The following is a 14,266-nucleotide window of genomic DNA, read 5'->3' as shown; positions in this document are numbered from 1 at the left end:
CATGAATCTGTTTGGCCACGAGTGCCTAACGTTCAGCTAATGTTCCTTCGAGGCTTAAACTGAAGTTGCTACCCCGCGCTGACATGAAAATGACATTGTTTTCACGGTCAAAACGATCGAGTTGCAAGAACCTGAGGGGTCGCGCTGGGGCTAAAAGCAATTCCTTGGAGTCTGGCTTCAGAAAACAGCTGATTGGGGTTCTTTGACCTTGCGAGGTGTTGCAGCTCCTCAAGACACTTAATCTAGCGGGAGAAACGCACTTTACAATATCTCACGTTGATTACCCCAGGGCCGTCAGGGATGGCATCGGGTAGTCGAATGGAATAATACATCGGCTTCCACTACCTTCGAAAGCGAGAGGAACAAAACTCCGAGTTGGAGTAGGTAGAATACGACTATGTTTGGACTACTTCCATACCAGCTGGAACATACACTCGACGAAGATACTCGATCACATCTCCACATTTCCACATTTCAGCTCAGTCAATTCGTTGTTAGTTTCGGTCTTAGTTGCCGGCTGCAGCTTACTAGAAGCAAGGAGAGTCAGGATGTTAAACAGGGCTTGATCTTAGTGGCCACCAATCACAACATGCCCATTTGAATAGTTCCGCGCAAGTTCAAGTACAAAGTTCCTGAGACTGGTCTGTGATCGCGGGGGGCTGCATGCTTTGATATGGTTCTCTCAACATTGAGAAACGTCAAGATACGTAATTCGTTCGACATATAAGGCGGTGTTGTAATGTTGAAGTATTTCTTTTTCTTTTCAACCAGACATAACTACGATGGCTTGACTACATTGCTGTGACGTCACTCAAAGCTGTTTGATATGAATCGAAGACCACTTGCGCGGAGATACCTGCGTAGACACATGAGATAGATGAACATGAGAAGCTTCATTGACCTCTAGGATGCCCGTCAATGGACAATGTTTCCGGAAAAGCAGTGTCTTCTGCTTTTAGCAACAGGATGTGCGTCGGAAGCTACCAAAGCTTTATTCGTGAGTTTTACTGAAATTCGTAAGCATCACGTCCCAGCATACCTATGTTGAAAAACTCTTGCTTCGAGTGGAAATCTTGTGCCATCCGTGTCCTTCTTATACTGCAAGAGGGAGAAAACCGCACAGTCAAACTTGTCACTCGCTACAATGGATGGCGTGCTTTCACGGTGGGCTTGAAAGTTGGAACGTGCCTCAAGTGCTTGTCGAATGTGGAGAATGCTCAACCAGATTTCCCACCGCCAAGCATCGCAAACCTTAAAGATTGCGCGAGAATTACACAGCCAACAACGCCAGAAAGCTACAAGAACTCCAAAAACGATGTATCTTGGGCCTGTTCGGGCGCTCTCGCCGCATCTTTCTCACTCACGAATGACTCGTTACGGCTTGGCCGCCGAGACATCTTAAACAAGAAAAGGGGGCGGCGAAGGATACAAATACTCACTCATGCCTCGGCAAGATGACAATGATGCCATTCTCATAGGCCATATTGGTCTATTTGTTACGCAACTCGAGCTGGGATTGAAGTTGGGTGGATTATGGCGACATTTCTAGTTTTTCACAACAGCTCGCCCGACTGAGGATGCGCCGGTCCCAAGCACTAATAAGCTTTCGGTCGTCCCGTCCGGCGGCCAACTACGGCAAGGGGACAAGCACATCCAATTTCGTGGTTTGGGGATATCTCTGCTCTTGTTGGATGTGCAACGACAAAATCCCCCACTCTCGCAATCACGCAATCGACGTCGTGGGCTCCCGTCATGGAATGCCGGCGGATAAAAGACCGATAAGGGTGTTGATATCGGCCCGCCTCCATATCTGTTGTGGACATGGGGTCCCGCTGGCCGGGGAAGTGGGCAGCAATTATGGTAACGTTCCGCTCTTGAAGTTCCTCGAACACCAAAGATAAGCGGCATTTGGATGCTCATAGATTCAAGAGAATGCGAGAAGTTCTCCAAACTTCTTGTAGTTTGTGAAGATTTCGCTGGTTTTCCAGCCTTGGAATGAAAGAGACGTTATCAAGTGCCCAGACGGGAGCTAGCCACCCACTTGCCGGGACTAGGATATGCATGGGGTCAATGGCAATGTGCCAATGTCGCAACAAGCTTCCACAAGCTCGCGATCAATCTTGGCCCCGCCTTGGCCGTCTGGGCAGGCCTACGGTCCCTGAACAGGATAGTTCGATGGAGCCCTCCTGTCAACTGGTCTGGAGATCTATCTCTGGATGCAACGTTCCGGGGACTAGCAGATAACATATCAGTAGGTGCGAGGTAGGCCAAAACTCAGGTTCCCGGGCCTCCTCACCTTCTCTTCCTTCAGTCTCTAAACCAACGCTGTCAAGTTACACAGAGCGAAGTTGATCACCATGGGTAAGGTCTCTAGCACAAGTTTGATGTACGTCTAGTTCGCTTACATGTCTGCAGCTGAGAATGTTATTGGTCTCAACGTGCACAAGGTCGTCGAGCCCGACTCCGACCAAGGCGTACACCCCGAGAAGGCTCAACAAGTCAGTACCCTCGACGTAGAGTCCCAAAACAACTCCCTCGATCAGGCACACTCTGTTATCGATGATGAGGCCTACCCGGCCCCGACTGCTGAAGAGCGGTCGACGCTTCGCAAAGTTGCAGACTCCATCCCTATCACATCATGGTCTCTTTGCGTGGTAGAAATGGCCGAGAGAGCATCATACTATGGTGTCAAGGCCGCTTTCAACAACTACCTCCAGTTTCCACTCCCCGAAGGAGGTCCTGGCACCGGTGCCATCGACAAGTCCAAGCCTAATTCCCATGCCGGCGCTCTTGGTCTGGGACTGCAGACAGCCTCTGCCTTGGGTCTCCTCTTCACCTTTCTGGCCTACGTCATTCCCATCTTTGGTGCGTGGATTGCAGACGTCAAGATCGGCCGTTACAAAGCCATCGCATGGGGTGTTGGTATTGGAGGTGTTGCCCATGTTATCATGGTCGGAGGCGCTGCTCCGTCAATCCTGCAAGCCGGCAAAGGTGTTGCCCCGTTTCTTATCAGCTATTTCCTACTTGCCATCGGAGCCGGTATCTTCAAGCCCAATGTTGCACCGACAGTCATCGACCAGTACAAGCACCAACGCGAGTACACCAAGGTGCTCAAGTCGGGAGAGAAGGTCATCGTCGACCCCGAGACTACAGTCAACCACATCATGCTGATCTTCTACGCCTTCATCAACGTTGGCGCCTTCTTCTCCATCGCCGTCGTCTACATTGAGAAGTACCACAGTTTCTGGCTGGCATACCTCGTTCCTGGTATCGTCTACTTCCTGCTTCCGCTTTTGCTTGCCGCCACGTACAAGCGTACAGTCAGAGTCGCACCTCAGGGTTCCGACTTGAACCGCTTCGTCAAGATCACAGTTGCCGCAATCAAGGCGAGCAAGGGAAACATCTTCTCCAAGAATGTGTGGCAGAACGTCCGCCCTACCGCTCTCGCCGAACGGGGAGTCCATGTCGGCTACTCTGAGAAGGATGTTGACGATGCACGCCGCACGTGGCAAGCAGTCCAGATCTTCCTCTACATCCCAATCTGGTACTTGAACGATGGCGGCGTTGGAAACGTCCAGAGCAACCAAGGTGCGGCAATGACATCTGACGGCGCACCGAACGATTTGCTTAGTCACTTCAATCCCTTGGTCATCATCGTCTTCTCACCCTTCATGGCCAATGTCGTCTACCCCTTCCTCGAGCGTAGAAACGTCAAGTTTGGACGCATCAGCAGAATGACAGTGGGATTCGTTTTGGCCATCATCTCTTCCCTCATTGGTGCATTGGTACAATGGCGTGTCTATGAGACGAGTCCTTGGTAAGTTTTCCTACAGATTGACCTGGCACCCGAGAGGCAATGCTAACATTCTTTGAAGTGGCTACGCTGCCAGCGACTGCGACGACGTCTCCCCTCTCTCGATCTGGTGGCAAATTCCCAATGTCGCACTCGGTGCGATGTCCGAGATCTTCATCAACGTCACGGCCTACGAGTTGGCTTATGCTCGCGCCCCGGAGCACATGAGATCGACCGTTGTTGCTCTGTTCCTCTTCATGACAGCCTTGAGCAGTGCCTTGGGACAGATTCTTCTTCCGTCTATCGCGGACCCAACCCTAATTTGGGCTTGGGCTGCCCCTGGTATCGCCCTCTTCGTTCAGACCATCGTCTTCTGGTTCAGACACCGTCATCTCAACGACGATGTATTCATGACGTACAAGGAGGACTTTGAGAGCGTCAATTCTGGGGAGAAGAAGATTGTTGAGAAAGATGAGAAATGATGAAGAAAGATTTATGTTTACAGATTCAGAAGAGTTCCAGATGGTTGCTCGATTGGCTCCATCAACCATGTAAATCAGTTATCTGGAGCTATCAATCCTGTTCTATCTATATAACTTGACGAATTGTATTTGTACTAGACCATCTGGTATCTTTCATCATGTGGCAAATGTTCCAGGTGCTGTACATTTTTTAGCAGTGCCAGCGGGGTAGTAGCGTTGGACTGAAGTAAGGTAGCTCTTGCATAACATCGACGATGGTTGAGAGGTGCATCTACGCCATGTTGTCTTGGGATGCTCTGTAATCGGAGTTTCATTGGTAACACTCTTGTGGCTGAACTATGGGATACGGGAGTACACAGCAGTCATTTCACTTGGCTTCACTCGTCAATGCCTTGATCGCTATGCCAAAATTGTCGTCAGCTTCCACCCCCTGTTAGTACTATCCATGGCTAATCCTGGAAATCGTTCTTTTTGTCCTTACGGCAACCCACAAAGCTCAAAGTGATAAACACAAGCAGCTAAAATTATTGAAGTCGAGAGTTGATTAATGATAATGTCACTGGATTGGCAATTTGATGTCCTACTTTGTTGAAGCTGATTACTAAAGGGATCAACTAGCAACCTCGGATCTTCGATCTGCACTTGCACATATACTTGTATGTGAATAGAAATGTGCTGTTTATTATCTCAAGCAACCTGTGAGAGCGAAAGAAGCACGGCTCGGGCGTGGTGGTTCGTGAAGTCGGCCAGGTTGTAAAGTTTCGGCCGACCCTGGCCCGGATCCGGTCCGGACCCGACAGTTCGCATTCGTACTCTGTAGCTCGTTTTTGCAACCTGGGTTGCGGTAACGTAGAGCCTAGAAACTAGTCCGGGACACAATCTTATGGAAGTAATTCCGCTATGACGATAGCAATTTGGGCGATGCATGTTTTTCATTACGTATTCCAAAACTGCCTTCCTCAGACTTTTACAATCGCCATTACATTTAGTTTGGGAGTCGTTCCCTCATTGATCGCACCTGGTCCCTATTTTCCACAAAAGTTAAGCAGATAAGCCAACAGAGAGACAAACGCAGTCTCTTTATACGCTGAGTATTGGGTAGGAAAGTCTCATATGCTCTCTCAGACGAACTTTGATGTGGCCGCGCAGCAGACTGAAGCTTGGTGCGTGACACAAATGTATTGTAGCGACTCGCGGCACGAGTCATTACCAGCGACCTTGTATGTCGTCGCTTGAGCTTTTCAAGCCTTCCATATCCATCAATGTCGATCGGTATTTTAGAACCGAGAGCTGATATTAAGGGTTATGAACAGCCATAATTTGTGTTGAAGAATCTTGAACAATGAACGCATGGTCCTGGCCTGGAATGACCTACGTAACCTTTTGACACTCTACGTAGGTACTTCATCAATTGATTACGTTATTGTGGCAACTGAGGACTTGAGTCAATCTCCAAACGAGGTACAATCTGTGAACTCGGCCTGGCTTGTTCACAATTTGGCAAGATGATTTTCCGAGGGCATCCTCGTTCAGCTAGTATTTTGTCGACTCGAGTTCGAAATTCTAATAAATGAAGGTCTCGACCCTGAGCCGCCTTCCCGAGAGGCTCGACTTGTGATATGGGGATGGTATTGCGTCGTCTCATTGATCAGGACCCCTGCTAGGTTGCTCAATACGGCACCCGCGGAGTCAGCAACGACTTGCCAGGCGTCTGACCGGCGTCTGACCACTACAAGCCATGTGGGATGCCGGAGTCCTCAGACTGGGGTCCCGTGGCAACTGCTATGAGTGATATGATTCTATCATCTATTTGTCTTTGTCTTTCGTTGAAGGACCTTGTTGACTGCAATTACAAGTTAGCAACACCCATTCGTTAGTTGAGTGGTCGTGAACCGGAGAGATTAACTCGGGCCGGAGCGGAAAGAACGAGAGATGGCGATGAGCGACATGACATGTCCACATGCAGCTTAAATAGGCACTCTCGCCCACTGAATGTCGAAATAGCACTAGGCAGAAATCCTACTCCTTTCTCATTGGCAACCATCAGACATTAAGCCAAAATGACTGCCTTTCTCAAGACCTTTGCCCTTGCTTTTCTGCTCATCCAGGGAGCTCAGAGGTAAGCATGCTCGTTATAAACCCCTTCTCCCTCTCAAGAATGACGGGGGCTGATAAAACATACCAATAGCAAGGACCATAGCAGTCACAACTGCTGCCTTTTGACCGCAGAAGGATGGATTCCCAGAAATGACTGGACGAAGGCGGTTTGTGAGGAGCGCTGGGGATCGGTGGTAAGTATCTCTACCACTTGACGTGACTTCAAAGGCTAACAATACCAACAGGCTACCTTTGACGGCGTCAAGTGCATACAGAAGCCTGGCAACGTGATCAGCGGTGAAGACTTCTTCACCGCGTGTAAGCTTTATGGGTACATCAATGGTTACCAACAATGGGAGAGGGGTGCTGGATACCGTGGCACTTGCTCTTGATATGTGCATACCTGTAACTTGGGGTGGCTATAATAATCTTGGAATTATCGCAAAATACTTTTAGCTAGAGCCTGCACCTGGTTTTACTGCCCAACTACTTAGAGGCCTATTCTGATGCTATTACGCCATAAACTACGGCTTCCGTGACTTGACGAGCATCATGCACTCGGCTATGGAACCAGGCCATGCGATACAACTCGTTTCTACTTTGGGATATCATGTGCCTCTTATTAAAGAAGAAATTCCGCGTAAGAATGAGAAGAAGAGATGAACTGTGCATCCGGCCAGCCAGCATGGACGTTCTCCTCTTGTCATCGGAAAGTAGGAGTTTGATCACTTGGCGTCAAGGGAGTCTTGGCTAAGAACTAAGACCCCGCTGTACGGAGTAATACCGCGCACTCAGCTGCTTGAGATGAGTTCACTGAAGAGTGGAACCGGCTTTTCGCTTCCTAGAATTAGACTTTGCTCTGATGGTACCCGTCACCGACAAGGCGAGCAGTGTCTTCTGCCAAATGCTTGGACCGTTGTTATGATGAGAGTTAGAGATGGAGCGTTACTTCTGAACATTAAAAGACCGATTCTGATAAGTGCGCAAGTGCTTGACATCCTTACGGTCTATTATCTGTTTAAGTTCAAGTCAACAAGCAATTGAATGTCTTAATTAGAGCAATGGGCAGCGATTAAGCAAGGATTGAGATCAATGGCACTGGAAGTAACGGCACTGAAAGTCACCATCAATTCTAGTTAAAAGGGAAGGTCGTCAGTGCAATTCATGTTGCGTCTCATCGGGGGAACGAGCCTGGTTCGAAGGCGGTGGGATACTTCGTCTCTTAGTTAGTGCGATTGGTTGTATGGCGGGCTTACACTTGATCACGGACTCTCTTTCATGCTCAACTGTTGCCTGCTGAATGCGACTCAAGGACATTCGAAATTTGCATTTACGGCTCGCATTGGAAGAAGGGTGGTTGGGACAATGATTCAGAGTAGTGCTTCCTCAATGATTATTGGCAAGGGGTTGCTTGCTGCCTGCCCCTGGCGGGCGAGTGCAGCGGGGAATACTTGAGGCATAATCTTAAAGTCAAGTTAGCGGCGCCGCAATGCGTTTACGATGCCCTACAGCGTACGGGGTATGGGTACAGAAACTTAATTGTTGTTGCTCACGTATCCGTGCTCTGTACATACCAAACCCTTCAAGGCTTCAACATGTCTATCTAGTCAACGATTCAGTGCGAACAGATAAACGATTACTGATTTGACAGATGATACTTGTCGAGGGGTGGGTTCAATCCGCGGCGAACTCCCACCAGGACGATCATTTACGCGCCGGTCCCAATGATTGTGGTACGAAGGCGATGAGCTCTAGGGCGAGAATTTCCTGTCATGGTTGGTTCCCTGAGGCAATGCACCTGGACTGTGGATACCTGGCGGACGCAGGCCTTTGCGCCCTTCCGCACGTCCCCTTCTGACAATAGCGGAAGCGAGTCACTGATTTCTGCTCACGATGGACAGAAAAAGAATGTACAAGCCGCCCTAGACAATGATTGGAAGCTTAAAGATTTTACAATACAAAGTGATGAGCCCTTGAGATGGGTAGCAGTATCCGCAGTCGTAGAGGAGTCGTCTCGAAAAGACTAGTAACTTTAACCTCAAGCAATGCGAAAACGAGCTGTCAGTCGGATCCGGTCCGGAGTTCGGGCTGGACCGTTGACCCGGTCTTACGTTAGTCTTGCAGCTCTGTTGTGGGCTTGACCTGCGAAACGCAAAGGTTCTAGGCACTTTGTACGGGAGACAAGCTATTACAGCGATGGGTTTCTGCCGACTTTGTGCTCTTTCGGAGCTATGTGGTGGGTTGATGGCCAGCTTCCAGACTGCTGATTTTTCGTGACGGAACGGGCAAACGTAACGTAATTCGGGCTATGACCATTCATAGGGAAGTATGCCGAGCGCCCGGCACGCCGACCCAGCCCGGAGGAACCGCTGATTCAGCGGCGACCCGCACCGGGTTCGACAAAATCGGCTTCGTGACGAAAGGTCTGAGACACCGTAGATGGTAGTCCGTTTCCCCGCCCACATCCGCTAATCATTTCACCGCCGCCATGACTGGCCCCTAGCTGAATGAATGCCGGCGGGAGGTTCGATGCGGCTTGGCGTAGGAGAGATCCCGTGTGGATCGTCCATAGCCCTGCCGCATATGAGAGCGCTAGCGGACTGGATGTCATCCTGCATCGCATACTTACCTGTAGGTAGTTGTATGCGTGTACGAGGTACGGCTCTCTGGGCGAATCAAAAGCCCCGGATTACGGGAAATCAGTTCCGTCTGAGGGAAGACGAACTGTAAATGCCAAGCTTGAGCGACAGTGTCACAAAGCCCTCGCTGGTGGAGTGTTCAGCACATCATTGTCCGAACTATGAGATCTCCCACCATAAATCTCGAGTCTTGTGACATACCTGCAAAGCGGAATTGATCTTCAAACAGCCGGGCGCTAATATTGAGACGACGGTTGGAAAGAGTCCACAGGAGAAGAAGAACTTACCGCGGGAGATCCCTGTGCAGCGATGGACATGAGCTGTCCAAACTTGTTGTGCTGCTCCTTCTTACCAGAGCTGAGACAATGTACGAGGTATATACTTGATCCCTTCAGTCATGGAAGGTGACCAATGTGTTTGCATCAAACGCATGCCACACATCCCCGCAGCCCCAGATCTGTCGTGACCCTAGATTCGACACTTGATTTGGGTCCACGTAGGACTACGGGAAGATGCCTTTATTCCGTCCGAGCGGCGAGTGAGGGGGGAAAGTGTTCACCTCTTGTCGTTATTCCATACTAGCTCCTCGTTGACGTCAACTCATTTTCGAATGCCTGGATACGACCATACTCAAGCTCCTATAAATACTACGACATCACCTCCTCTGGCATGCTTCTGATTTACAACATCAACGCAAGGAAATCAGAGTCAGTCTCAACTTGGACCTCGAGTTCTTAATGGGTAGACCGCTAGTCATGGACGGAACTGGAGCCGCAAGCTCTCTCTTGGGAGAAACGAGATACACTCTCGATGGCTCGGCCAAGCCCCTGTCTTACTTCTTCACGACCATCCTACTCATCATATTTGTTTACTCCCTCCAGGGAACAAAGCTCAATACCCCATCAATCAACCAGAAGAGAAGATTCGAACTTACGGACAGCCGCCCTAAAAGGAACTACCTCCTCAACGCGAGGAAGTTGATGCAGCAATGGTTTACCGCGAATCCAAATAAGCCCACACAGATGATCACGGATATGGGTAATACGATTGTGCTGCCTCCCTCGATGGCAAATGAAATTCGCAACCATAGTGATTTGAGCTTTACCGCGTTCTCTCAAGAGGTTATAAAATGCGTCCCTGAATGCGAATCGTATGACAGAAGACGAAGAGATACTGACAACTCCATGCCCCAGTTCTTCCAAACAAAGTATCCTGGCTTCGATGCATTCGCAGAGGGAGGACATGACAGCATTACACTAGTTGTCATCAACAAAGACCTAACCAAGCAGCTAGGTACGGGCAATAATCTCGGATCATTCTTGTCTTCACAACATTCCATGACGCTAACAATGTAATAACAGCAAAGGTCACTGAGCCTTTAGCTGAAGAGGCCTCCCTGGCCCTCCTGAAGATATTCACAGCAGAGAAAGGTACAAAGGAGCAAGATGTGCTAACAAGATAGAGATTCACTGACTTTAACCAGAGTGGCACTCTATTCCCATGCGCGCAACACTACTCCACTTCATCGCCCGCATCTCTTCCCGTGTCTTCCTTGGCACCGAACTCTGCCGAAACGAAGCTTGGCTCGAAATCACCAAGAACTACACCCTTAATGGCTTTACTGCCGGTGACCGACTTCGCGAATACCCTCCATTCCTCCGACCTTTAGTCCACTGGTTTCTCCCCGGATGCCAGGAAGCGCGGAGACAGATCAAGGCAGCCGCCAAGATCATTCAGCCCATCATTGACGAGCGGAAGGTCCTCAAGGCCAAGGCGGTCGCCGAGGGCAGACCGGAGCCTGTGTACCAAGACGCCATCGAATGGTTCGAGCAGGCTTCCAAGTCCAAAGGCACTGTGTATGACCCTGCTTTGAGCCAGCTGTTCCTGTCGACGGTCGCCATTCATACGACTACCGATCTTTTGGGCCAGGTTCTGGTTGATCTGGCAAAGCATCCCGAGATCATTGAGGAACTTCGCAAGGAGGTCCGGACTGTGCTTCAAGAGGGTGGTTGGAAGAAGACGTCTCTCTACAGCATGAAGCTGCTTGACAGCGTTGTCAAGGAAAGTCAGCGCATCAAGCCCCTGCAGCTTGGTAAGTGCAAACATCATAGCATCCGGCCTCTGTCATGTACGGTCTAACACATCCTGTCTCTGCAGCTAGCATGCAACGTATCGCTATCAAGGATGTGACTCTTTCTGACGGAACCTTCATCCCCAAGGGAGCGAACACGGCCGTGTCTTCCCACTCTCAGTGGAATGCCGCGGTGTACCCGGAGCCGGAAAAGTGGGACGCCTACCGTTTCCTCCGGATGCGAGAGGAGCCCGGCAAGGAAAATGTGTCGCAGCTAGTAAGCACTCTGCCGGAGCACCTCGGCTTCGGCCACGGCAAACATGCTTGTCCCGGTCGCTTCTTCGCTGCCAACGAGATCAAGATCGCTCTCGTGCATCTCCTACTCCAGTACGAGTGGAAACTTCCCGTCGGGGCCGATACCTCGATCACGGACTACGGCGTCAATCCGTTGCTGAATCCCGGCTTGGAATTAGAGATTCGGAGGCGGGCGGATGAGGTTGACTTGACGTTCTGAGCGATAGAATACCCAGCATCAGTAATCAGGTGTGGTACTGTTACTTGGGAGGGAACTTGGGACTGCATAGGAGGACGTAGAGTGACTAGATGATATTTACAGAGGGGGGCTTGCTATGATGTTCAATAATCGGGGGGGTTTCACTCGTCTCGCGGTTCTCTAGATTTGCAAACGCCTCAAGATCGGCCTGACTAGTGGGTAGTTGCATGGACCTCAAAGGTTCTCGATAATTTGGAAGACATTTGTTCCGCTTAATTGGCTATGTGTCGAACAAAGACGTCATCTTGAATACTCGGCACCATTTGGAGGCACTTCTTAAGATGCGGGGTCGCGGCGGACTCGAAATTCAAGTCGGCTATATATCTCCGCACCTATATGTAGCCTGCATCAGCCGCATCCCCATCAATATCGTATAGACTAGAAATTCCATTTACATTGCAAGGAAGTTGCTGTTCCAAAAATCAAAATCATGGCTCAAGATCTGCCTTTCAAGGTATGTTTTCCAGTTTTCAAATTTGTCGCCTTCTCTGCTAACATCATTAGCTCGCCAATCCCGATCTTCTCAAGACGGATGCTTACGTCCACGGTTCCTGGGTGGAGGCATCCTCAAAAAAGAGATTTGAAATCGAGGACCCGGGAACTGGGAAAGTCTTTGCCTCAAGTCCAGACTTTGACCGTTCCGATGTCGACGCAGTGGTGAAATCATCCCATGAAGCTTTCCAGACCTTCCGCTACGAGAACCCGAGGTCTCGGGCCAAGAAGCTGTTAGAGTGGGACCGCCTCATTCGCGAGAATCGAGATGACATTGCCCAAGTTCTCACCCACGAGTCTGGCAAGCCTCTCGCAGAAGCTCAAGGCGAGCTTGACTATGCGCTGGGTTTCACTTGGTGGTTCGCTGGAGAGGCCGAGCGCATCCGAGGAAACATCTTGACGCCGTCTGCACCAAATCGGAGAGTCGTAGTCGTGAAGCAGCCAATTGGTGTAGCTGTCGCTCTGGTGCCCTGGAATTTTCCCATTGCGTGAGTACTCAATTTCAATCCATGACCGTTGAGATGCAGTCCTGACAACGTGTTAGAATGATTTTACGCAAAGCCGGCGCTGCATTGGCAGCAGGTTGCACCATGATTGCGAAGCCGTCACCGGAGACACCATTGACGTGCCTCATTCTCGCACACCTAGCCACAAAGGCAGGATTCGGGTCGGGTGTTTTCAACGTCATCACAACGTCTCTCGACAACACCCCTGAAGTAGCAGAGGCTCTTTGCAAACATCCTCTGACGAAGAAGGTCTCCTTCACGGGCTCGACCAACATTGGCAGTCTGATCGCCAAACATTGCGCCGAGGGCCTCAAGAAGCTGACCCTGGAACTCGGAGGAAACTGCCCCTTCATCATCTTCGAAGACTGCAACCAAGACCAAGCTCTGGAACAATTGCTTGCACTAAAGTGGCGTCACGCAGGCCAAGCTTGCATCACAGCCAATCGCGTCTACGTCCAAGACGGGATCTACGAGGAATTCCTGGAGAAGCTAGTCGAACGAACCAAGAAGATCAAGATGGGCCACGGAACCAAGTCGGATACGACCATGGGACCCCTGACGACACCCCGCGCCATCCCCAAAGCCCAAGCTCACGTCAAAGATGCAGTAGAGGCAGGTGCAAAGGTCGTACACGGCGGCCGAAAGGGAACCGAAGTCGGTCTTGAGGCTGGATACTTCCACGAGCCGACTATCTTGCGCGATATGAAGCAGTCCATGCTTCTTAGTCGCGAGGAGACCTTTGCACCCGTTTTGGGTGTGTACAGATTCAAGACCGAGGACGAGGCGGTGCAGTGGGCCAACGATACGAGCATGGGTCTGGCCAGTTACTTCTTCACCAAGAATATCGACCGCACGTGGCGGCTGATGGAGAACTTGGATGCTGGAATGATCGGGATGAACACTGGCAACTCGTCGGCGGCCGAGTCTCCATTTGGCGGTATGAAGCAATCTGGCTACGGAAAGGAGTCTGGAAAGGACGTGGCGATTGAGGAGTACCTCGTCTCGAAGACTGTGACTATGACTCTGGAGGATCATTACTGACGAAGGAATACTGCGGGTGCTTTAAACCATTCTATGTAGCGATGCCCATCCTCTTTGTACAGTATACCAATTATGTTCGGTGGGCAATAAATACAGTCGAAGTATCCAAATTTCCCAAGAAGCCCAAGGAAGGGTTCAGCTTGGCCGCCTAACCAGACGAAGCCAATGTCATGTCCGGCTTGTTCCTCCACATTGCAAGTCGGCGCCTGGTACTACTTCGAAGCCAGTCGGAGCTACAAAGTTTCCGCACCTCCCATTATCGCAAACGCCTTGTTGTACGGTGTTGCCGCACGCGCGTCCGTTGGCTGCGATCTGTTGTGGAGACGGCTGATTGCGTTTCGCAAAGTCGCTGAACTCGCGGGGAATCAATGTGATGGCGAGAGCTTCGCCTCGTTTGCCTCGTGGTCTTGGTGCTGATTTGTTGCTTTAGCTTGACCGAAGAGTAGTACATCTGTTGATTTGGAGCTCACCTGCAAGAGCGCTTTCTGACACCAACAATACTGCGAATGCAATGTCGGTAAAACGCATCATGCACTCGGAAGGAGGAAGATCTGGATAAATGGGTGCAAGTAAGACCTCGGAACCAGCAAAT

General features: G+C 50.3%; 5 protein-coding genes across 5 annotated transcripts; 4 read left to right on the top strand and 1 right to left on the bottom strand.

Moving 5' to 3' along the window:
* Positions 1 to 2,405: 2,405 nt before the first annotated feature.
* CPAR01_03463 (POT family protein) lies at positions 2,406 to 4,275 on the top strand (the record flags this gene model as incomplete). The annotated part of the gene is made up of 2 exons (XM_060487750.1): positions 2,406 to 3,817; positions 3,876 to 4,275. The coding sequence occupies 2 exons, from the start codon at positions 2,406 to 2,408 to the stop codon at positions 4,273 to 4,275; spliced, it is 1,812 nt and encodes a 603-aa protein (XP_060355078.1).
* Positions 4,276 to 6,335: 2,060 nt separating this feature from the next.
* Positions 6,336 to 6,764, top strand: CPAR01_03462 (uncharacterized protein; the record flags this gene model as incomplete). The annotated part of the gene is made up of 3 exons (XM_060487749.1): positions 6,336 to 6,394; positions 6,464 to 6,566; positions 6,618 to 6,764. 3 exons carry the CDS (start codon positions 6,336 to 6,338, stop codon positions 6,762 to 6,764), a joined length of 309 nt encoding a protein of 102 aa, XP_060355077.1.
* Positions 6,765 to 9,766: 3,002 nt separating this feature from the next.
* Positions 9,767 to 11,596, top strand: CPAR01_03461 (cytochrome P450; the record flags this gene model as incomplete). The annotated part of the gene is made up of 4 exons (XM_060487748.1): positions 9,767 to 10,304; positions 10,373 to 10,441; positions 10,495 to 11,103; positions 11,169 to 11,596. 4 exons carry the CDS (start codon positions 9,767 to 9,769, stop codon positions 11,594 to 11,596), a joined length of 1,644 nt encoding a protein of 547 aa, XP_060355076.1.
* Positions 11,597 to 12,065: 469 nt separating this feature from the next.
* On the top strand, positions 12,066 to 13,674 carry CPAR01_03460 (succinate-semialdehyde dehydrogenase; the record flags this gene model as incomplete). Its single annotated transcript, XM_060487747.1, has 3 exons — positions 12,066 to 12,089; positions 12,140 to 12,615; positions 12,672 to 13,674. The coding sequence occupies 3 exons, from the start codon at positions 12,066 to 12,068 to the stop codon at positions 13,672 to 13,674; spliced, it is 1,503 nt and encodes a 500-aa protein (XP_060355075.1).
* A 168-nt stretch (positions 13,675 to 13,842) lies between these two features.
* On the bottom strand, positions 13,843 to 14,202 carry CPAR01_03459 (uncharacterized protein; the record flags this gene model as incomplete). The annotated part of the gene is made up of 2 exons (XM_060487746.1): positions 13,843 to 14,087; positions 14,145 to 14,202. 2 exons carry the CDS (start codon positions 14,200 to 14,202, stop codon positions 13,843 to 13,845), a joined length of 303 nt encoding a protein of 100 aa, XP_060355074.1.
* Positions 14,203 to 14,266: the final 64 nt, after the last annotated feature.

The sequence above is a fragment of the Colletotrichum paranaense genome (assembly GCF_030867605.1).
Source record: "Colletotrichum paranaense strain IMI 384185 chromosome Unknown Scaffold_2.1, whole genome shotgun sequence".
Taxonomy (NCBI): domain Eukaryota; kingdom Fungi; phylum Ascomycota; class Sordariomycetes; order Glomerellales; family Glomerellaceae; genus Colletotrichum; species Colletotrichum paranaense.
The sequence above is the reverse complement of the archived record's forward strand: the minus strand, read 5'-3'. Positions and strand labels throughout refer to the sequence as shown.